Source organism: Cygnus atratus, chromosome 16, assembly GCF_013377495.2.
Source record: "Cygnus atratus isolate AKBS03 ecotype Queensland, Australia chromosome 16, CAtr_DNAZoo_HiC_assembly, whole genome shotgun sequence".
Classification (NCBI taxonomy): Eukaryota; Metazoa; Chordata; class Aves; order Anseriformes; family Anatidae; genus Cygnus; species Cygnus atratus.
The window spans coordinates 14,175,223-14,198,800 of NC_066377.1; the positions used below are offsets into that span (position 1 = coordinate 14,175,223).

Here is a 23,578-nt window from a genome sequence, read left to right on the forward strand (position 1 = left end):
ATGCCCCACTTCTATAGCAAAATAATTTGGCTTAAAACTTTGAAGTGGGGCCATCAGTAGACTTTGACTTAAGAAGATGGTCTAAGAGCACACTTAGGTATTGAGGCCGTGGTAATTCAGTTGTGTGTGGCCAAACTAATGCATCCCAAGAGACGGTTGTTTAGTTTTAAAGCATCTTTTCCTGGGAGAAGAGGAAGGAGCGGAATGTGGTAGCTTGTTCTAACAGCTTCTTACTCATTTTACAGGACAGCAAAGCAAAGAAAGCTAAGAGCAAAGATAAGAAAGTTCCTGAAGCAGACAAGAGAAAGAAGCCGAAAAAAGAAGAGGAGCAAAAATGGAAATGGTAACTATGTATTGATGATGTCTGCTACCCTCTGCACCTGCACTTTCCCTGTTACCTCCCATGCTGACTGAGTAAGCACATCTGACTTTTTGTTGATTCATGAGGATTTGTTCTGAATAATTGGCTTACTTTCCGGTAAGCTTTAAATAAACTTCTCATTGAGGATGTTCATCCTCTCAAGTAGAAGTGAAAATCCCTTCTTTGCTATACCAAAGACAAAAAATGTTTCTATCTGTAGAACAGAGAGGGTACCCATAACGATTAGCTACTGATGTTCTTGTGCCCAGAACCTGGCCCTTACTGACACTCTTCAAAGCAATATGAAAGCTTGTGAGCTTGGGCTATCAGCAGGAATGTTATAAATGTGTGCAAATGTATTAGCTGATATGGTTCTGATGTAGCTTTATTTTAGTAGGTCTTCTCTGTGTTGTATAAGGCTACAACATTGAGTGTCCACTCTGCTATTTGAGTTGGATGTCAAGTGTGTGCCTCTCAAAACCGGTCCTGTCTCAGGCACAAGAATAAACGCTGGTCAAGCGACCAGTTAAGCTTGGGCTATTTGGAAAATGAATTTTCAAAATAAGCTTTGAATGGAAAGTGCTTTCTTGTTCATGATCCTAAAGTAAAATCACTAACTGACGTTGTTTTATTTGGCACTTAAATTTTTAGAGCCTTTTCTAATAGATCTGAACTTCATGGTTTGTGTGGAAGACAGTCCTACGCTGCATCAGTAGTTCTCTATGAGAAAGATGCTAGATTTTTTTAAACTATCCATAGTAATATAATCTATTGTTAATGCTAGATTTGAGGAACTTGTGTGTTTTGACGTTATTACTTGTGTGTTTTGAAGTTCAGACCTTAGTACTTCCCTAGATTTACTGTGTATGTGGTTTTCAAAAGCGTATGTGTTTTCTGCACTCCTGTAGTCTTCTGTAATGTGTTTTTATGACCTTTTGGAGAAGATGTTTCCATGAGCTTTTTCTTTCCTCAGATCGTTTGGCAGTTCTAAATAGATCTGTGGTGTCAGAGGATTGCAAAGGCATTCCCTTAAATCCTTTCAGGCTCAGTCTTTTACATGTGTACACACGCACACGCACGCACCCCTATTGTTTCTATTATTGATTCACCTTTAAAAAAAAAATCTTCTGCAGTGTTCATAGTCTGCATATTCCTTTGATTGCTACAGCTTCCTCAAATAGAACATCAGCACTTGAGTATTTTTTCGTACTTGTCTTCTCTCCGAAATTTAGTTTTCAGGCCTTTCCCTGTAACTGTTCTGATTTTTTTTTTCTTAGCAGTCTGCTTTTTCTCGGTCCCTCTGACAGCACATTTTCAATGTGCTTTGACATTGAAGGAACTTGAAGTGAGAGAAAGCCACCAAGGGTCTCTTTAAGCCTAATGATCTGTCTTTTTTGACTTTGTGTCAGCTCTCCTTGCTGGTTCTGTCTGACTTTACTATAACTAATACCACAGCTCCCTTTTATTGTAGTCTGTATCCTTCAACAGCAGAGCTGTACTGGAAAGCCTTACAATTCTCCCCTCATCTGCCTCGGCAGCACAATTCCAGGTAGATGTGTTAAGCTCTGAGATTTGTGCTTACTGTTGAGGGGAAAACTGCCTTTGAAAGCACGTTTTGCAAAACCTGGCAGTAGGTAACTGCATCCTTCTGCTGATGGTTCGTGTCATCCATCTGCGGCTTTGTATAGCATGTCTGCTGGACAGGGTTTCATCTGCACTTCAATTGCATCTCTTAAGGGCATTTTATGTTCCATCTGAGCCAATTTTCTGAAAGTCTGATATCTTTTTTTGGCTGCTTCCTCAAGCGCTTGCTGCCTTGATCATTTTCATCCTCACTTACATGGATGCTTGATGCTAGCCGTTCCCAAGGCATTGGCATTGTTCATCACCACGTGGAGATCTTTCTTAGAGGTCGTTTTCACACCCTGTCAGCGTGAAATATGAGATCCAGAAGCACACCTTACGAGCACTTCTCCCACCTTGCGTTACAATAAGTTAATTACCTTGAAATAACATATCCCTGAGGTACATTCTGGTTTTTGTCAGAATTTTCTGTTTTCATTCCAAATGAAAACCAGTCCTAAACTACCTTCCTGAGTCACCCTGGCATTCGTGGATTTGGTGCGAGGTTTAAATAAGGAGCCTGTGTGACTGATTGGCACAGTTTCTGCTGAAATTAGTAAGGTGGTTTTCCTGACAGATACCATTCTCCTTGCTCCTGCCAAAACATTTGCAGAACGTTGCTCTAGGATCAAGAGCTACCACAGGCAGGTTTTTTTATTGTTTAAAACCAAATGAGGACCAAAAAAAGGGCTGAACTCAGGAGGCTCACTTCTGTCTTTTGTCTTGATGTTTACGTACGAGGTTTAGGAAGGTGGAGTTGGGGCTGAAAATGATTTGTGATCTCTTTGTGGCAAACTTTCTGGTAGTTGTGGGTTTAGAAACCACCGTATGGATCTCATGTTTCCTTATAGCCCTCCCAACAGGCGTAGTATGCTTCAGCTATCTAATTACCTTAGAATTACCTTACCTAAAGAAAAAAATCAGGTCTAGTGCTTCAGTCAAAGGTGGTGCCTTTCTAGCTAGAGTAAAATACCATCTCATACAATTGTTATTCTTCCTAAATTACCGACGTACAGGGACTGCTGAAGCATTTTGAGTAATTTCTAGCAGAAGCTCTTTTCTCCGAACAATGCTCATCTTCTGTACAGTGGCCATGACGTCTCATTAGGAATGAAGTATTTAATTGTGCGTCACGCTTCCTGAGATGCACTGCAGTACGTGTGCATTTCTTCTGGGTGCAGCAGCAGCTGAGAAGGAAACTACTCCATAGGGCTGGCACAAGGGGGAAGTTTAAACTTCTTGTATCGTCGTGGCTGCTCAACAGAGTGGTCTGGGTAACTCAAAGACTGAGCACTGTGACAGGTTAATGGTCTTCCAGTTGATTGATCACTAAGGTAAAACAGCTTTTCTCAGCAGGGGATCCTGTGCCAGCTGTATGGAGCAGGAATGTTCGGGTAATTGTGGAAGAAGCGGAGAGGGGAAGGAGTATGGAATCAGTGGCTTGGGCACGGGACACCAGGAGCTGGGGGTGGAAGCGGGCCTGGTGGGACTCCTGTCCCGTGTAGAGGAATTGCTGACCCTGTGAGTTTGTTCAGCTGGAACACGGGATTGGTGGCGCCTACCTTGCTGTGTCGAGAAGCTTGATGTGTCATTTACAAAACACTTTTTATAGAGGTGCTCCAAGGCAAGTTTGCTTTTTTCTTTGCTACTCTGCTTTTCTTCAAGAACACTTCTTCGTACCCAAAGAATTTCAATGAATTTAAAATGACAAAGCAGGTTTTAGTCTTGTCCAAGCAGGTTTGTTCTCATTTAGGTCGTAAAGGAACATCTGTTTCTTTATCTCTGCCCTTAATGGGATACTTGTCCACATCTGAAAGCAGCTGCGTAATATACTACAGTTGTTTGGCTTTGCTGAGCAGGCATCCTGGACCTGATGTTAGATCACAGCTGACTATAATTTGGCATGATCCTTGATGCTTTACGAGACTGAATTCTTCATTTTCTCAAGTTCTAAGCTTTTTCATCTGTGTCTTTGTGAAAGGAGGAGCAAGTGGCAGGTGAGGACTATTTGAGGCCTTTTGTTTAAAAAAAAAAAAAAAAAAGTGTGAATATTTGTTCTTGGCCAGTGTCTGGCACAGTAATGACTGCTTTCTAATTTTCTGTAGCATACTCTTACACCAACATAACAATAAAATGAAGACTAGGAACTTAATTATACTGGTTCGTATGTTTCTCTTGAAGGTGGGAAGAAGAGCGCTACCCTGAAGGAATTAAGTGGAAGTTCCTAGAGCATAAAGGTCCTGTGTTTGCTCCGCCATATGAACCTCTGCCTGAGAATGTCAAATTCTACTATGATGGTGAGTTAATCTGCAATTCCAGCTTGCATTCTCAGGGCATTGTTGCAATCTTCTGAGGAGATGAGGAGGTGGATTTGTTTCAGTGGTTAGTTTAAGAGAAGTTCTTCAACAGCTTAGAAAAGGACGGGTCTGTAGAAGTAAAGGGAACAGCCTGCTGAATTGACACGGAGATGAACTTGTTCCCATTCTGTTGTGGTAAATCTGTCAGCCTCATTAATAATGTGAGAGGGGGTCTTATGCCCAAGAGTAGCATTGTGTAACCAGTACAGTATATAATTAGAGCTACTTCGTCACTGGTCATCTTCAGGCTTGCTTTGTGTTCCTCAACATTATGAATTGAAATTTCCATAATCTGTAATTAGTTTTGTGATCATTCAGTGGCGTCAATGGAACAAAACTAGATAGTTTTGTTACAAACGATTAGGATCTTGCAGGAATGCATGAGATCAGCCTGATCTCAAGACTGTAGCCCTCCAGTGTATGTCATGCTCCCATTTAGCTGCTATTGTGCGTCGGAGAACTAATTGATGTGGGGTTCTAATCCGCTGGGCTGACTGGTTGTTAGAGGCTCATGTGGATAGGATTATATGATGTGGTGCCTGATGGAGACTGGACTTGATGACCCGTGTATTTCCTTCTAGTTCTGTGATCATGTTAAATGAAGGATCAAATTAGCCCAGGATTAAATTAAGTGGGAGGCATTTGAGTGGATGAAAATGTAGTTTTTGGCGAAGGGGACATCTGTGCGTGGAACTCTTCCAGAAGCAATGTGATATTTTCATGTGACGTGACGCATATTAAAATACTGAGAAATAGGCGGCACTCACTTTCAGCAACAAGGTAGTGAAATAAACATACTGCATCCTATTGAAGACCATCTCTAAGCAAACAGCACAATGATCAAGGATGCCTATTTTCCTCTAGCTGTCTTAGGGCTTGATAAGAAGTTGTAGCAAGGTTGGAAATATTTTTCTCCCTCTACTGAAGAATATATATGATCTCTCCTGCTGTCTAGAGAAGAAGAGGGGCGAATTATGCTATAATTATCCCTTTCGTGCAGGCAGCAATGAGCTTCTATCTTGCCACCTATTTCACAAAACCTCCTGGAAATGCAGGGATTTGTTGCAACCTCTGTCTTTGTCATGGCAAGAATTGATCAATAGGCTCAAAAATTAGGGGCGGGGATGGATCCTGGCAAACAAAGCAATCGCATACATCTTCCCTGAGAAACCGGGGGGGAAGGGCATCAGATGGCTGAGTTACACAGCAGCTGCTGAGACCGCTGTCTGTGCTTACAAGGCATTGTCTAATTTCAAGATTATCCTAGGATGATTTGTAGAGTCCAATAATCACACTGTGGCTGGCCAGCCAGCTGCCAGAGCTCACTGGAGGAATCCCTCCCTTGCCTGGTGATTGCACTGCAGCGAGACTGGCCCTGATTTCATCCAACACAACTGCGGGGCTATTGTCAGTGCTTACAATACCGCGCTCAGGGAGTCTGAAATGCCAAAAGCCGTCTTTAAGGGCTTGGCTATATTTTTGAGTGACTATGGGTTAATGAGCTACTGCTCGTACCACAAAGGCGGCTTGAACTTGTGTGTTTAAGGCAGCTTGAACTCGCTGTTTTTCTGTAGATGGACAAGATAACAGTGGAGATGATGGCAGTGGTGTTTGTCACTGCGGTGTGGTCTCTTCTGCCTGTTATGTCCCTGGGTTTGCTCCCTGACTTTCGGTTTTTACGACAGCAAACTAATGCTCAGGGCTCTGAAATAAATCTGTTGTGTTTTTTTTTTTTTTTTAATATATAATACTGTCACTGAGAGCTTTTTCAAACTTTTTTAAAAGTGGGAATTATGTACAATGAAATCTGTTTTAAAGCGATTAGGTAAAGATGACTGAGCCTGTACTACTCTTTAGCAATTTGGGAACAACTTTGGTCATTTAAGCCGCATAATGTGTTGCTTACTTGATAGCCTCTTTCAAGCTAGACTTGCAGCCTGGAAAAAAAACACTTCCCTTGCTGTCTCTCCCTTCCCCCATTTCCTGTTGTAGGCAAACAAATGTAGTATTTTAGGTTGCAGCTTACAAACTGGCAGAGTTTCTGTTGGTTTTGTTTAATTGTGCGATGTTCTCAGATCACTGGGAGGACTTTTTGCCTAAGTCCCGTTTTACAAGACTTTATGGATCTTCAGGCTCTATAGAAAACTCCCATGCTTTAATTTTGGAGATGCTGTAACTTTTCCAACCATGGAGTAAATCAAAAGCATGCTATTTTTTTCCACTAGCATAGGATCAACCGTAGTGTTTCTTGTATTGACTTTTGTGCAGTAAAACAGTCATTAAAAAATCCCCAGGTGCTGACTGCCTGCCAGCCCACGGGGACTTCAAATATTCCTTGCAACTAGCTGGAGATGTGAGTTGCATGCAAAGTCCTTCACGGGGTTCGCTCACATGTTGTCAGGAATGCTGTCTGGACTGAAAAGACGCTCAATAGGAATGTTAGATGTTGTTGAATCTACAGCTCTGGTGTTGCAGCAGCCTCCGTTCCCTTGTGTCCTAGTCTTTTTCCTTGCAGCAGTTTCAGTTTGTACTGCAGTCTTGCAGATAAGCTGAAATGTGACCCCCCTGCTCACCCAAAGCTCAGTCTGTCTCAAAAATGACTATCTTTTGAGCCTGATTTGGAGACGGAGGAACGCATTCCCACAGTGAAGGATTCAGGCTATTAGCAGAATCCTGACACATTTCCCTGCAATGAAGGGGAATTAAATATTTGGCATCGCTTTCCAGCCTATTTGTGGTGTGTATATATAGGAAGGGCTCTTCCTGGCTAGAAATAGCTAAAGGCTAGAAGGGGTGTTCCAAGGCATGTCTGTCTGTGGGTAGGAGAGGAACACAGAGCCTGTATTTCCCATATGTCTGAGTGCCGGAATATGAATTTTAATGAAATTCCTTGCCTCTTCCACTTCAAACAGCAGTATCTCCCCAGGAGCGTACGCACCACAGGGGAGGGCTCAGCACAGGGTTTCCTGCAAGAGGCCTTTTCCCCTTCCTGCCCTGCATCTCTCAGACCTCACATCAGACTGTTACTGCTTTTTTATAATGTTTAACTTCCAGAGAGGACTTTTTTTCAAAATCTTTGATGGTAGGTCAAGCAAGTGTGTTCCTCTGTTTCTTTTGCCCATCCAATTTGCAGTACTATGTAACACTTCTGTGAAAAACTTCAGAGTGGTAAAAGTATGCTGTCCTTTAAGGGAGTTACCGTGGCTTCTTTCTGGCTTCAGTTCCTAATTTTACCACGTGCTTTAAAAATACAACCTTTCTTTGTAGGTAAAGTCATGAAGCTGAGCACCAAAGCAGAAGAAGTTGCCACATTCTTTGCAAAAATGCTTGATCATGAATACACTACGAAGGAGATCTTCAGGAAAAATTTTTTCAAAGACTGGAGAAAGGTATGCGGGTAGTCTCGGGCTATGGTGACTGCAGGCGTGGCTGGTGTCTCCTCGCTGCTAGGCAGTGAACAGAGGCTGCTGTCCTAGGCTCCTGCCTAGGAGAGCTAGCTTGTGGCAACTGCAAGTTGCCTCAGGCCTTTGCCATGAGGTTTCCAGTTAGTCCTGCAGCTTCTCCAGGAAGGAAGGCCCTCAGATGTTTCTAAACTGAATGTCAGAATTTTCCGAACCAAATTTGCCTGTTGCGTGATGGGTTATAGCTGATCTGACCGTTAAATGCTTTGAAGGGCCTTCCTTATAGCAGAAGGAAGCCCTTTCCAAAGACCTAAAAGCCAGACGTTCCTCAGTGAACCTACCAGCCACAAGGTCAACCCTTTAGATTAGATGACCCAGTTCTCCTAGATGGGTTACTGGATTTTACTCCCTCAACAGCGCCAGCCCCTGTTAGTTGAGAGCGGTTTGCAAGGTGGTGCAGCATTGCCCAGGGCTTGCAGAGATGAGGCCACGCATTGTATACGCCCTGTTTCTTGTCCTTTGCTCTTTGACCTTAGCTGGAGTCAGCATGTACAAGAATTTGGGGATTCTTGGGGGATTACTGTGAGAACCTATGCGTTGTCTCTGTTTAAGCTGTCACGGGTAGGGTGAGCTCTATTATACGTGTATGAAAATGTAAAGCACTACTTTTCTTTCTGCAAGGAAATGACCTCTGAGGAGAAGAGCACTATCACCAACCTCAGCAAGTGTGACTTCACCCACATGAGCCAGTATTTCAAAGCTCAGACAGAAGCTAGGAAACAGATGTCCAAGGAGGAGAAACAGGTACCAGAGGGGATTATTCTAGGAGACTTCTTGATGCTTAGCTGGCTTGTAAACATCTTAGTGTAATTGTTCCTCTGCCTGCCTTGCCATTTATAAGTCAGTGTTTACTAGCTTTCACACTATTACATTCATGTTAATTGTAGAAATCTTTACTCTGCAGCTTAAGTAGTGCAAAGCACTGTGTTTGCAGCTGGACCTTCATCCTGACTTAAAATGATAGTGATCAGGGTTAAGGCTCCTGATCCTGCTTAGGTAAATAAAGAGAATAAGAGGTGTTATGTTTGATGGGACCCTTGGTCCCTGGCCAGTAATGAGCAGTGTATGCTCAGGTAAGGACAGATTTTTATTTTAAGAGTTCCTTAGTTTTGAAGGGCAAAATCGAGGATAGTGAAATGGATGTCTCAGTGATAGTTGTGAGTAAGATATATTGAGAAAAAATCTTTAAAATTAGGTCTCCACTTAATGCAGTTTTGTAATCAAAAACGGAATTTTATTTTCAGTAGCATGGCTACGGTGGCTTGTGGGCAAAAAAGTAGATTTTGAATGAATGAAACATACTACATGAAACGTACTACAATAAAAGTTGGAAACTGGCCTCAAGTTCTCAGTTGATCCTTTCCAACACTACAGCAATTCTCCTTGGAGTGAGGGGCCTGGTGGCTTGGAATTACAGCCTTTGGGGTCAGGAGTCCTGGCAAAGTAGAGAGCCCATGTCATATTGCTGTTTCAGTTTGATATACATGGGGGAGCCTTTCCCGGTTCCCACTCACAGTAACTATTGAAGTGGAGCAGAAGTGGCTTTTACTGTTAAGTTTCTTAGCTTGTGCACCAGTGCTGTCTATGGGACAGATAGTTTATTTTGGGCTGAGATGCTTTTATTTTTCCCTACTTTTCCTTCCATGTTATTAGAGTTCAAGCACAGAAGTATGCAGTGAAATCTCAGCACGTTCTTAGGAGACCGTGTTCTGCCTTTGAGACCATTTGCTGACACAGACTTCACATGCCTTTAGCAGCAGACTGGAGACATTCCTCTGCCTGCTTTCTGATGCTGAGTTCAGACACAGAAAGCTTTTTTTTCCCCCTATATAAACAACAAGATGTAATGTCCAGTGGATGTCACGTGCGTGTTCTGGGGCTGAATATAGATTCTAAACCAGCAGTACTGTGGTGGGGCTGTTGTACTTAAATGGCCTTTGTAGATGTGGTATGTGGTAGAAGTAAATGCTTCTGTTGTGGCAAAGTAGGGCTGGTGAAGATAAATATTAATCTGTTCCACTCAAATACAGGTTTTAAGAGGGGTTTTTGTACATTCTTTCCTTTTTTCCTGCTTGTCTTGCTTCTTGCATTTTATGAATACTTACCTGAGCAGTCTGCTGCCCTGTGTGTTGGTCCAGCGCTTGGCACGACCGGAGTATGGCTTTGAGTTGGTCTTTGGTGTTACTGGAGTGCAAATATCAAAAATATTCAGTCTTATTATGTAGAGATGTGTGGTGCTGGGCATAGTATTTCATCTTTGCTTTTGGCTTTTTCCAGAAAATCAAAGAGGAAAATGAGCGGCTATTGAAGGAATATGGCTACTGTGTGATGGACAACCACAAAGAGAGGATCGCAAACTTTAAGATTGAACCTCCAGGTCTCTTCCGAGGTCGTGGGAATCATCCCAAAATGGGCATGTTGAAGAGACGCATCATGCCGGAAGATATCATCATTAACTGCAGCAAGTAAGCACTGGGTGCTTTGCTTTCTAGTTAGGATAGCTTTTCTAAAAACCGGTAGGGGTTCCTGTGCAAGCATGTAGAGATACACATGCTGCCTATCTTAGACTTAACGCGGATAAGAAACTGAGTCATACAAGCAGAGACTGAACAAGACTGTCACGAGTTTCATGTAGAACATTGTCGACGCATTTTCTTCCTCATCCTCGTGTGCTTATACATTCTTTCCTGCTGCAAATGCCTACCGTTAATTTTCTACTAGGTAGGTTGTCCTGCTTTGTTAAACGCTAGAGGTTGATGGGCTTCTCTTTGGTCCTGTCCTGATAAACATCTTCACTATCATAGTGTCCACAAATCAAAGTTGGTCCTAGGAATGTGTTCCCACTGATAGCAATTACACTTGATCTTTTGCTACTCTGATTCACATGATTTCCCACTTGTTGAAATTTGTAATTGCTTTGCCTTGGTTTCTTCACCTGTGCTTTCTTCATGTGATGGTATTCATTACTTCTCTCCATTTTGAAGCTTAAAAATCTCTTTAAATAGCTTTTTTTGTTGTCCTCTTAACTCTGTGCAGGGATTCCAAGATCCCTGCCCCTCCACCAGGACACAAATGGAAGGAGGTTCGGCATGATAACAAGGTTACCTGGCTAGTGTCGTGGACTGAGAACATCCAAGGCTCTATCAAATACATCATGTTGAACCCCAGCTCAAGAATTAAGGTACAGATTTAGTTGATAATAGTGAGAAGAAAATACTGGTCATGAAGCAAATGTAGCTGTTGGCTAGGAGAGTGATAGGAAGTAAGTATCTTGCTATTTCATCCTGTGCTGATTGAATTCATATGAAAGTACACATGCTTCTGTTCTGCGTTGAAAAACAGAATGCAACTGCTGCACAAGAGAGATGAAATCTGAAAACTCTGTACCTATTGAAAAGCAATATTGTGTCATTCCTTGTAGGAATCCTTTACTCTTTATAAGCTGAAAAGGCGATAATTCACCCAAGAATTGACTTGTTCTGGTGGATATTTTATCTTCTTTTGGCCCTGATTTGGCCCCTGCCTGATCACGTAGTGAAATTCTAGCCATGGGCTGATGATTAGTCAGTTCTAAAATTTAAAACGTGGCCAGGTTACTGGCTGAGAAGACTGATAAGGAGCCCATGGCTGAAGGAAAGCAAACCCTGCTGTGGGAGCAAATAAGTGGACAATGGATCGGTTCCATAAAAGAAATGATGAGCCTGTTGAAAGATAAGTAGTATCCAGTTTTGGAGATAGAATTTAAGTTCTTCTCATAAAATCATTTTTCGAAGAGATTTTTTTTCCTGTATTGGAAAGGAGGAGTTTGTCCTACAAGTGTGAGAGAAATCTGTTCCTTGTTAATTTACATCTTTTTTTTGCTATGACTTGAACATATAATAAAACTGATGAACTGAACTGGTGGTGTTGCTTGTACGTTTTATGGGTATTTAATTAAACAGATGAAAGAATCTGAGCGTTATCTGAATAGAGCAGAGGAAACCATTTATATATTGAGGAGCACGGAAGACATAATGTCTCCTTGCGTCTCTATAGTTGCTTCCGTGCAAGCACTTCCATATCATGGAAATCTGAATTGCTTACAGCTGCCTGGCAGCATAGTTTGGAGCTGAGCTGTTTTAGCAGTGAAGTCTCAGTGCTTTTGTGCAATGAGACCATTTGCCACTCATACTTGTAAAACCTTGAGAGGCAGATTGGAACTGGTCCTCTGCCTGCTTTCTGATGCTGACTGTATTCCAACTTCCTCTGCAGGGTGAGAAGGACTGGCAGAAGTACGAGACAGCTCGGAGGTTGAAGAAGTGTGTAGATAAAATCCGAAATCAATATAGAGAAGATTGGAAATCCAAAGAGATGAAAGTACGGCAGAGGGCTGTGGCGCTGTACTTCATTGATAAAGTAAGGCTCGTTCCCCAGCATGCTCCCCCTACCTTTCCTGTCCTGTTGGGAATACTCGGGACTGCTGTGTGTCTGTTCCTAAAGCAGAATTGAGCCCAGTTACTAAGGTATCCTGAGACTTCCTGGTGGGCAGGGATCCCACCCCTCTCCTTTTCCTTCCCATTACCTGGAAATCAAGAGCAATAAACTATTGTACTGACTATGGCTATTTCAGGCAGCATTGTTTTAGCTCAAAATTCACAGCTGGGTTCCAGAATCTCCCAGTTGGATTACTGGGAACTTTGTGTGGACCTTTTGTCTCCAGCTGTTTCAGTTTTCCTGCTGGGAGTTCTGCTACTTGGTCACCTCATAGTCGCGAGGTTTCATAATTATGCTCAGTTTTTCACCGCAGAATAAAGAAAACTGAAGTTGTATTGATTCACTTAACACTATTTAAAGCCAGCTCCCATAGAGTTGTTGCCCTACTACGTTTGATTTTGACCAACCAAATTAACAGTTTGTGTTCAGAATGGTTTGATGTAAATGGGGGAACTTTGTCATATATGCTGTTTAAAATGTGTTTCTTTAGCATACTGTGAAGAGTAAGAAGGTGCATAACTAATGAACTTTCTGATTTTATATCAGGTTGAATTCACTTGGAAGTCAGTCTAATATTTTAAAAAACAGCAAACATTTTGAAATGAACTTTGTTAGTTGATCAGAACTACCCTATAATTCGAGTTAATTAATGTGAGAAAGCTGGTAAAACATCTTGCTTTAATCTTCCTTTTTAAAATGAAGGTAATTTGGTAGATTGATAGAAGACTTTTGGCATTAGTGTAGGGTTATTTAAAACATTTAAAGGCAACCTAGGGAGTTTCTGAGAATTTTGTTTTGTCCCTTCAAAAGCATATTTCTCCCTCTTCTACTGTGGACACTCCTGATTTGTAGGCCCATATCTGAAAGCTTCTAGTATCTATCCACTACTGAGATAGTTCGAAATGCTTACCTCTCTTGTCTTGGTGTAAATGTAGCTTGCTCTGAGAGCTGGAAATGAAAAAGAAGAAGGAGAGACAGCTGACACCGTGGGCTGCTGCTCTCTGAGAGTAGAACATATCAAGCTGCATCCTGAACTGGATGGCCAGGAATACGTGGTTGAGTTTGACTTCCTCGGAAAAGACTCCATCCGATACTACAACAAAGTCCCTGTGGAGAAGAGGGTAAGGCACCTCCACGAACACATACACAGTCTGAAATGCAGAAAAATCCGGTCAACGTGGTCTTAGTGGCAGTAAGAGGGTACTTTGTCATTGGTCAGAAAGCAAGTCAGTTGATGTCCTTCCCTTCTTACTGGTTGTGCCTTGGAAAGGGAGAAGGCTTACGCACTGATACTTCTGGTCTGTGTACATGGGTATCTACCAACCACGACTACTTTCTTAGTGTTATTTTCTTTATTCCTGTCGCCCACCAATTACTAATCTGTTGCGATCTTGGCATTATTCCAGAACAAATCCCCATAAAGCAATGTGAACTGGAGGGCACTGTCCAAAAAGGCTGCTTTTGTGGGTATAACCAGGCTTTGCACCTCACCCACACTTCTGCAGTTAGCACAGCATGTTAGATAACACGTGCAATACTGTGGTGATTGTAATGACAAAGAGCCGTAAGTGTCAACCTCTTGGCAAATGAAATGCTGGGGGGGAGATAGCCTATAGCTGCTATAGGAATCTAGAATTCTTATTTCTTTGTTTAAAGGGGGAAAAAACAAACAAAACAAAACAAAAAAAACATTTTTCAGTTTAAATTTATTTAGTGTTGATCGCTCTTGGTGTCTCTTCTTTAATGCTTATAATGGGGAATTGATTATTCTGGAACTAGAAATCTCTCTGTCTCTCTGTATAATGTATCTAGAGAGGAAGAACGTGTGTTGATGAGAAGCTGGGAACTAGGGATTTGGAGTACACAGAGCTGGGATTTGTGGTCTCTGTGTAATCAAAAAGGTTTTGATTATTTCCCCGCCCCAGTGAGACTTGTTTGGGATGGACTTGTGTCAAACATTTACTGCAGTAATGAGAAGGGCTGGGTTTTGGTAGCTTTAACTCCATGGGAAATTGCTCAGGGGTCTCTTTGGTCGGAATAACCATGGAGAGTAAGGGGAGTAGGTGGTAGCTTTGGAACCTCTTTCTCTGTTAGGTAGCTAAGCCAGAGCAGAATCGAGTCTTCTGAAATATGGATCTAAAGAGTGAGCATAAAGGACATCAGATGCTCAGGACTCAGGATTGCTGGGGAAGAACTTTAAACATAAGTGTTGTCTTGAGAGATGATGGCCTTTGCCTATTGGGAAGTAATGTCCAGCGTCATCGGTGTTGCCTGAAAACAGTTTAAGTGGTGTCTCGGCAGTGTTGCTTCTACCCAGCACTGTTCAGTCTGAGTGCCTTAAGACGAGTGTTTTGTCTTCTTGCAGGTTTTTAAGAATCTCCAGTTGTTCATGGAGAACAAGCAGCCTGAGGATGACCTCTTCGACCGCCTCAATGTAAGCACGTAGTTACTGGTGAGGAATGGTGGTAGAGCACCAGGCTCGCTCCGCACCAGGCAATAATAGCTGCTCTGTTCCAAAAATGGTTTCAGTAGCAGGTTTTGTTTCTTGTTTTTTTCAGAGCTGTCCTGGGTGACCTGAGTGAAAGACACACACCTGAGTGAGAGTCTCTCTCAATCTGGTGTCTGTATTGCTCACTGTGCCTGCAGGTTCCTGAAGTGATGGGCTTTTGCCCTGTGGAGCTTGGCTGGCTCTGACATGGGGAGGTTTTTTCAAAGTTCAGAAAAGATGATCGTGAGTTGACAGATTTTCAGATGCCATCCCTGGTTGCACATTTGGCACTGTGGTGGTTTAAGCACCTTCCCTGGGATGGGACAGGCATGTCCCTCCTACCTACTGGGAACCAAAACCTCTACAATGAAGAAAACTTGACTGTTTATGATACTTGATCCTGGTCTAATACTTGCTGGTTCTTTACTCACTTTTCCTGGGGTTTCAGTGAATTTTTGGCCATGGGGTGTCAGGTCTGAGTCCACTAGTTAGGTTTTGGCTGTGAACTGTGTGTCTTCATTAGCAGTGTGCCCAGAGGTTTCACTACTGAAGTCAGTTCTAATGCTGTCATCTTCTTTCTGCTTCTTTAGACCAGTATCTTAAATAAACATCTTCAAGACCTTATGGAGGGACTGACAGCCAAGGTATTCCGTACTTACAACGCCTCCATCACGCTACAGCAGCAGCTCAAGGAGCTCACTAATCGTAAGTCCTGTCCTTGCAGCTGTGAGGGGAACAGTTCCCATCCTGCAATCCAGACCTGCCTTCCTCAGCTTAACCTTGTATCTGCATACCACTGCCTGGTTGCAGTTCTCCCAGTGTAAATGTCAAAGAGCTGAAGTCTGACCAAAAATCTGCTGCCAATCTTTTGGGGGTAGCTGAGCAGCCCAGCACTGGGGCAGTGCAAAGCTCATCTGTGAGCATACTATGGTTTGCCTGCCAAGATATGCCTGGCTTTAACCAAATCTTCCACTTGTTTCCTCTTAGCTGTAAAAGGCTGTAGGTGGCAGGCAAGGCAGATACATCTGTAACAGCCCCATGTTTCTTGGCTGCTCATTAACAACTTCTCTGCTGAGCACCGCTCCCTTGCACTTCAACAACTTTACAAAATGGAGACGTTTGGAGGAAACTGAAGTCCAACAGCATCTTGAGTAGTATGGTCCTGCTGCCCTCTACTCACTCTGAGCATGGATGTGCTTCCTGAGTGGCAAATGTCTTTGTTGCTGTTGATGGAACCAGCACAGAAAGTTAGGGTTTGGGATGGAAGTGGTCAGGCTCTTAGCACTGTGGTTAGAGCGCAGTGTTGAGACTGTTCCATCAGAGAGCAAGGTCACTTCTGCAGTGGCTGTGAGATTGCAGGGATGGTGGGATGCTGGCTGGGACTCCTTGGCCCTGGAGAATACTGGTTGTTCACCACTTTCTTGTACTTTGCAGCGGACGATAACATCCCAGCGAAAATCCTTTCCTATAACCGTGCCAACAGAGCGGTTGCCATTTTGTGTAACCACCAGAGGGCTCCGCCGAAGACCTTCGAGAAGTCTATGATGAACCTTCAGAGCAAGGTACTGTAGCAAAGTACAGAGTTGCTGCATCTCACAAGTCATGTTTCCTTTCAGATGAGGAAAAATGGAAGCAGAGCCTGCTCTCCCCTGTCAGGAATTGATCAGTGCTGCATCAGAGATTGGCCTGCTTGGAGAGGCAGACTCTAGAAGCACAATATAGAGCTGAAAGGACCACACTTCAGTTAGTCGTCTTTTACTTTTAAAGACCAAGACCAGACCCTTTATTTGCCATCCATCACACAGCAGTGTTCTGCTGCCATCAAAATTTCAGGGCAGCAGCCTAGCTCTGATCTGCGTCCCCTAAAGAGCCCAGAGTGGACATCCGTTCCTACTGCGTGAATCCCAGGCCACTGTCAGTGCAGGCTGTGTACGTGGTGCGTTATGCCCCTCTGACCTGACCTCTTCCTTTGCAGATTGTTTCTGGTGAAGGCCATGAGGTCCAAAGGGGTTAGGTCTGTTCCTGGTCTGGCGTTAGAATAACCTTCACATAAGGACTTCTGGTTTGGCACTGCAGTGACCCCTGCTTCTGTAACACCTAACATGGCTGCCTTCACCCTAGATCTTAGAGCCTGGGGAATGGTTGAAGGGGCTGAAAAATGCTAAATCTCCCTGAATTCTAAACTTACCAGAGGAGAGCTGCCTGAAGCCTTAACAGTTTTCAGCCTGTAGGATTTGGTGGCAAGAACCCATCCCTGCTGAGGGAACAAGGATCATCCTTCTGTGGTGCCATCAGAGCTGGTACTGGTGGGACACGCTGGAGACACACTTGGGTGTAGCTGTGTGAGAAAGCTTCTGGTAGCTTTTTGTCAGCGCCACCGTGTCTTTGGCCTTATTTTGGGGGGAACACAATACTAGGGCCCTGTTTTCTGAGGGGAGCTTTTCACCACGATAGGACTTGCAGCAAACTGAGAGGCTAGTGGCCCATTTGTTCTGCAGAACTGTGTCTGAGAGCTGATAAATTCTGACCATGCTCACAAACTCGCTCCCTTGGTCATGCTGTCCAGGGGTGACCGTCACAGTTGTCTGCAGATTGTTCACAGTGCTGCCCTCTGGTTTTGCCTCTCCTAGATCGATGCCAAGAAGGAGCAGTTAGCTGATGCCAGGAGAGAACTGAAAAGCGCCAAAGCTGATGCCAAGGTCCGGAGGGATGAGAAGTCTAAAAAGTAAGGCTGGTGTTACGAGGCTGTGCAACGCTCCCAGTACTTTGAGCTCCAAATGGGTGCTTCAGCCCTGTGTTCTGTTTCCCCAGCCTGTGATCCAGGAGATTTGGGAAGACTTTCTCAAGCTTTCTTGTCCCCTCTTTCTTCTGTGCATGAAGAAATGGCCTTCAAGCTGAGGAGCATAGGGTGTCCCGACACTGCGGTTCCTGATGTGGCCTCTAGCATTAGTCTGCACTGTGTCCCTGAGCACCCGCCAGTGCCAGTGTAGCCACCCTGCTGCCCAGGACCAAGCAAAGTAATGGATCGAGCGTGCAACATTGCCATCTTTAAGGGGAGCCAGGAGTTATCCACTTGCAAATGCACTTTCCTGGATCCTGCTCTGCTCTGTTGGAAGCTCACAGTGCAGATGTTGTGTGCGCTCTGTGCAATAGTCACAGGGGTCCTGAGTTAAGGGAGTTCTGAAGGCAGAATCTCTATGTGACTTTTAGAGAGGGAAAGTTGGGCTGGATTTAAAGCGGGCGTAGCATCAGTATAGTTGAGGCTGTTGCTTCCAACCCTTTAAAGCAAAACTGCTGCTTAGGATTTCTGCGCTGCCTCTTTGAAAACGTCTATTCTTAATTGCATGTGCTGATTGTTTTGTGTCATTATCTGTGCTGACACAACTGCCTTTTGAGGCTGGTGGCATTGCTTATCTTGAGCAGAGTCCCTTTGCCTTCCTGCAGTGCTGCTGTCTCAAGCCCAGTAGGGCATCAGGCATTAAATATTTTTCCTCCCTCACCCCAGGACAGTGGAGAGCAAGAAGAAAGCAGTGCAGAGGATTGAGGAGCAGCTGATGAAGCTGGAGGTTCAGGCTACAGATAGGGAGGAGAACAAGCAGATTGCCTTGGGCACCTCCAAACTCAACTATCTGGATCCCAGGATCTCTGTTGCTTGGTAAGCATCTGCCCTGGGCTGTGCTGGAGGGAACTGCTCCTTCCCCTGTGTGCAGTCCCGCAGGTAGTAGACAAGGGCTGTGGCTGAGAGCAGTGCCCCTGTGCACATAGAGACAGACCTCTCTGGCCTTCCCTTACATGTTAAAATGGTTTGGGGAAGCTTTAAACGAATCTCTTGAGGCAGATGTCATGTGCCAGCCACTGCCAGCGCTGCACTGGGAGGTGGTGGGTCAGAGAACCTGCAGGGTGTGCTGCTGGGAGGCTGCTCCTGCTCAGCTGGGCGGTTTGTCTCGCAGCGAAGCAGAGCTTGGAAGGTGCTGGGGGAAGCAGAGCAGCTCTGCTGCACCACGAGGGGCTGGGGGCCTGTGTTGTGCTCACTCTAACGGCATCTCCTCTTCTGCAGGTGTAAGAAGTGGGGAATTCCTATAGAGAAGATATATAACAAAACCCAGCGAGAGAAATTTGCCTGGGCTATCGACATGGCAGAGGAAGACTATGAGTTTTAACCTGTTTTTAATGAGCTGAATGTTATGGGGGAAAAAAAAAAAGGGGGAGTAGCCTGGTTTTTAGGAAGATTGATAAACTGTGAGCCTTACTTGTCCTTGGATATGCTGGGGAAGGGGGAGGAAAGGGGCAAGTGAGCATCAGATAAAACAGCCAACATCTTGTAGAAAGCATAACCTGGAAATATCCTAAAGGAGCTGAGCCAGTTGTCCTATGGACAACTTATTTAAAAATGTTTCAGAGATCCAAATTCTAGCTGTCTGGTTTGTGTGGTTTTTCTCTTGAGGCAGAGCAAGTGGATGGGGGATTTGTCAACCTTCCGCCAGGCAAATTCACCATCACACTGAGAGCGTGGGAATCTTTAGCTACTGTATACAAAATCCAATTATATTGGTGCGTTTTTACAGTTAGGGTTTTGCAATAACTTCTATATTTTAATAGAAAATGGACTCCTTAACCCCTGCCCTTCCCCTCCCCCTCCCGCCCCATTTCAGAATTTAACAAAAAAAAAATTTAAGAAACCCAACGCACCTGTTACAGCTGTCACTTACAGTCATGGAAATACCCAATTTTTTTTAAAATTGTCACTTGAAACAGTCGTGGCATCGGAACATGAATTCCAAATATCCACCGCATTTGTTCAAAGCAAAGCGTGATGGGAAATCGGCCTCCTGACTTTTGAGTGTTCCTTTTTTTTAAATGTGAATTTTTATTTCTTTTAATTATTTTAAAATATTTAAACTGTTTTTTCTTGATCTTAAAGATCGTGTAGATTGGGGGAGCGGGTGGGGGGGGCCGTGTGATAGGGAGATGCGTGTGAAATCTGAGGACAAGTGAAATCTGCAACTAATGACATTCCCATCACCCTTTGTTCTGAGCACGCTCTGTACACTTCAAGAATATCTACTTTTTAGGTTTGTCAGACTGTTTTACCTTTTCCCCCCCTTTTTTTCTAAGCCCCACTCCCCTCTTTTACTTGAAAGATTTTATTGTGTAAAAAGAAGTTTCACAGGTCAATAAATTTCGAGGGAAATGAGCATCGGTCCAAAAAGGAAAATAATCGAGATTTTAGGGCTTTTATTTTTTTCTTTTGTAATTGTGTAAAAAAATTTTAAAAAATTAAAAAGCAGAATTTTAATGTGAAACCTTTTTTTGCTATAATCATTAGTTTTAGAGGCATTGTTAGCGTAGTGTGTGTGCGAAGACCATTTCCTGCAGCCTTTCCTCAACAAGTATCTTCTATTTTTATCATGAATTCCCTTTTAATCAACTGTAGGTTATTTAAAATAAATTCCTACAACTTAACTGAGTGTTGGCGTCCGTGTGTTCTTTCACCTCAGGCCCTGGGCCGAGGTCCCCAGTCCTGCCCCTAGCTTGGGGGGCTGTCAGGCTGATGCCACGCTGGATGGTCCCAAAAATGGGGCTGAGCCCCTGTCCCCGCAGCCCCGTAGAGCGGCTGCTGCCTCCACGGTGAGGCCTTGGAGCCTCACTCGTCCCACCGGGGCTGCACAGAGGATGCTGAGCGCATGGCAAGGTGTGTGGGGAGGGACCAAGCGACGTGCCTCCACCAGGGATGAGTTGTGTGTGGGTTCAGAAGGATGCCAGGGATCTAAAAATGAAGCAGCTGGCTGCAGCTGGCTTTTTGGAGGGGACGAGGCTTCCCACGGCAGCTGGAAGCAGTTGCTGCAATGCTTTAACTCTCCAGTGCCTTGTGCTGAGTCGTGGTGGCCCTGTGGGCATCTCTGCTGTGGTGCTGCCGAGGTTGGTCAGCGTGTTTTGGAGCCTTGGTTAGAGGCACGGGGAGCTGACCGGGCTGTCCCACCAGCCTGGGATCTCGCTGCTTGTTCAGGAGCTCGTGTTGGTGCCAGGGCTTCGAGGGGTCCCTCAGCATACCTGGTTCCCAAATCTTGTCTGCGCTCCCTACGTGGCAGCGTGCTTCCCTGGCTTTGTGCAAACCGCAGCGAAACAGCAGCAGCCTGACCTACCGAGCTCGTTTGGTGCAGAGCCGTTCGGGCCCTGTGCTCACCTCGGCCTGGGAACCCCTCGCCCCGTGGGGCAGCAGGATGGGGTGAGATCCGAGCTCCTGGCGTGCTCTCTGCTGCCTTCCACCAGCCCTGGTGCTGGGAAGCAGCCTGCGGGGAGCCGAGCCTGGAGCAGACCCCGGCCCCTTCCCCAAGGCTGGAGCAGCGCTTTTGGGGCTCCCAAACCCCCCGAGGGTGGCTGCAGCGTCAGGGCCAGCCCTGCCGCCCCTCCCCAGCCTGCCCAGCTCCCTGCTGGCATGTTTGGAGGTGCTTTGTTGTGGCTGCGAAGCCTCACGGCTTGGCAGCAGGCACCGTTTACTCTCTGGGGCCTTTCCAAGGTGCAGCACAGAAAATGCCAACTGACGAGGAAAAGGGCTCATTGTGCTCCCAACCTGCCCGTGCCTGGAACAATGCGGCCCGTAAAAATATCCTTTCTATTTATACAGCTTGCCCGAGTGAACCTCCCGGATCCCGTGCTGCTGAGCAGGGAAAAGTGCTTCTCCCCTCCCCTGGCAGCTCAGTGTTGATGGAGAAACGGCCGGGAAAGCTGCTGCGTCCTGCTCTGCATCCCACCAACGCCACCCTGGAGCACCCAGTCCTCTCCTGCCGGGGTGCCCCCACCTTGGGGTGCCACCGCTCGGGGCAGCTTGCCTCCCCCAGCAGTGCTGGGCCGGGTGCTGCCCTGGGGTGGGCAGTGGGGGCTGAGCCCAAACCTCTCCTGGCATCACGGGTGGTCCTCCTGCTCCCTGTGCCGCCGGGGGGCTTTTTGGGGGTCACCTGGGAGACGTCGGGGCCAGGCGTGCGGCTCCTCTGGCTCCCAGCCGGATGGAGGGAGGTGGGTTTGGAGCAGGGGGGACCCCAGCCCTGTGCCCGTGACCCGGTTTGTGCTTGGCAGTGAGGGAAACCGAGGCAGCGAGTGGTGACGTGACTGGAGCAGGGGACAAAACGCCCCTAAACTGGACCCCGTGTGCTGCAAAACCCTGCTGGCTGCGGCCCCATCCCCCTCGAAGCCTTACGGGCTGCAAATTGGAACCAGGTGAAGGCAGGAGGTGAAAGAAAGTGCGTGTGCCTCGCAGCCACTTCGGGCAGCGGGCTCAGGCTGGGGCAGGTTTCCCCTCGGGTGTTTTATATAACCCAGCGGGGTTCTGAGGAGCCTGGAAGGGGCAGCGGGACCCCAGGGGCAGGGCGAGCAGGAACGGGGGGCACTCGTGCAGCAGGCACTGTGCCAGCATCGCCAGCTGCATGGCCCCAGCGGGTCTGCTGAGTCCATCGCGGGCAGGAAACCTCCTCGTGCTGCCCTGTGTCTGCTGCCAGCACCCCGGGACAGGGCAGCTCAGCACCACCGCACCTAAGGTGCTCCAGGACTCTTTCTCCAATTGCTGCAGGGCCAGAAAAGCTCTTCCCCAGGTGATTCTTCTCAGCTGTTGGGTTGGTTTTTCACTTGCCCACCCTGGGGGCTGTGTTTCCAAGTGCAGCAGCGCAGAACAGATGGGGTACAAATAAATAACCCCGGGGGGTTCACCTCTCCTGGGGACTGCAAGGTGCCAGGTACCGCTTGGGCACCTCCTCACGGCGCGTGGTCCCTGGGGTTTTGTGGTGGTGCTGGGGCACTCATGTCAGAGGGATGGTGAACCAGGGTTTTGTTTCCCTGGGTTTTGCTCCCCAGCCCCAGAGCGAGGCTCTGGGCTTCTCCAAACAGCGCCTGCGAGGAGAGACTTGCAGCAAGTGCAAGGGGGAATTTCTCCAAAAGCAAAGCGCCCCCAGCCTGACCCGCTGCACCCCGACCCCAGTGCGGGGAGTTGGGCTGGGACAGCCGGGGACCCGACGGATGTTTCTGCTGGGGGCGATCGCTGCTGCCCGGAGCAGGAGCCGGCACCGCCGAAGGATGCTGGCAGGCAGCAGGCAAACAAAAGCGGGTTTGCGTGCTGCAAAATTAAACCGTGAAATTCCTCGGCACGCAGCATCGCGGATGCTGGAAGATTATGCAAGCCTACAAAGCGATTAGGCAAACTTGGAGAAGAAAAAAATCCAGCCAAGACACCTCATCACAAGGCTCCACCGCCTGCCCGAGCGAGCCAGGTCTGCGGAGCCGGGTGGGGGGACACGGGGGGCTCGGACTCCCCCAGCAGCATCTGCCCATGCTCTCCGTGAGCGAGCCCAGGAGGTGTTTGGGAGCAAGGCAGTCACCTTTTCTGCTTCTTCGATGGCCACGCTCCCTGCTCAGGTTTTGCCCTCAAAAACAAGGGTGTGCCCGTAACGCTTGGCTATTTCAAGGGCTCTGGGAGCCGGCTGCTTCGTGCTGGTCCCGAGCGGGGCCGCTCCACCAGCAAGGAGCAGCTTCCCTGGGGAGCAGGGGGCCGGGAGGAGGCCCCCCCCGGGCTGGAGGCTCACCTGGCCACCTCGCCAGCGCCGTCGCACTCCATTGTGGGGCAGGTCCAGGCTCTTATCCCACTGTTGGTCCTTTCCTGCCTTCCTAATGCCCTAGAATTGGGTAGGATCCTAAACTGGGTAGGATCCTAAACTGGGTAGGATCCTAAACAACTGTGAACCTTGTAGGGCTGCTCACGCATGTCCCTGTGAAGCCTCCACGCGTGTAGCTGGGGGTACGTCCCGTCAACCTCCCCCGGTGCCGACCC

At 46.4% G+C, this 23,578-nt stretch overlaps 1 protein-coding gene across 1 annotated transcript in view; it reads left to right on the forward strand.

Annotated features, from left to right (window-relative positions):
* The window catches only part of TOP1 (DNA topoisomerase I), a 67,002-nt gene extending 46,771 nt beyond the window's left edge, over nt 1-20,231 (forward strand). Inside the window, exons 8-21 of the mRNA XM_035548020.1 lie at nt 246-343; nt 4,166-4,281; nt 7,609-7,730; nt 8,424-8,546; nt 10,080-10,267; nt 10,839-10,983; nt 12,054-12,197; nt 13,211-13,396; nt 14,641-14,709; nt 15,354-15,468; nt 16,198-16,325; nt 17,394-17,488; nt 18,269-18,418; nt 18,821-20,231. Of these exons, the coding sequence (XP_035403913.1) occupies nt 246-343; nt 4,166-4,281; nt 7,609-7,730; nt 8,424-8,546; nt 10,080-10,267; nt 10,839-10,983; nt 12,054-12,197; nt 13,211-13,396; nt 14,641-14,709; nt 15,354-15,468; nt 16,198-16,325; nt 17,394-17,488; nt 18,269-18,418; nt 18,821-18,923 (1,782 nt within the window). The 3' untranslated portion in view covers nt 18,924-20,231. The remainder of the gene's footprint in view (nt 1-245; nt 344-4,165; nt 4,282-7,608; nt 7,731-8,423; nt 8,547-10,079; nt 10,268-10,838; nt 10,984-12,053; nt 12,198-13,210; nt 13,397-14,640; nt 14,710-15,353; nt 15,469-16,197; nt 16,326-17,393; nt 17,489-18,268; nt 18,419-18,820) is intronic.
* Nucleotides 20,232-23,578: the final 3,347 nt, after the last annotated feature.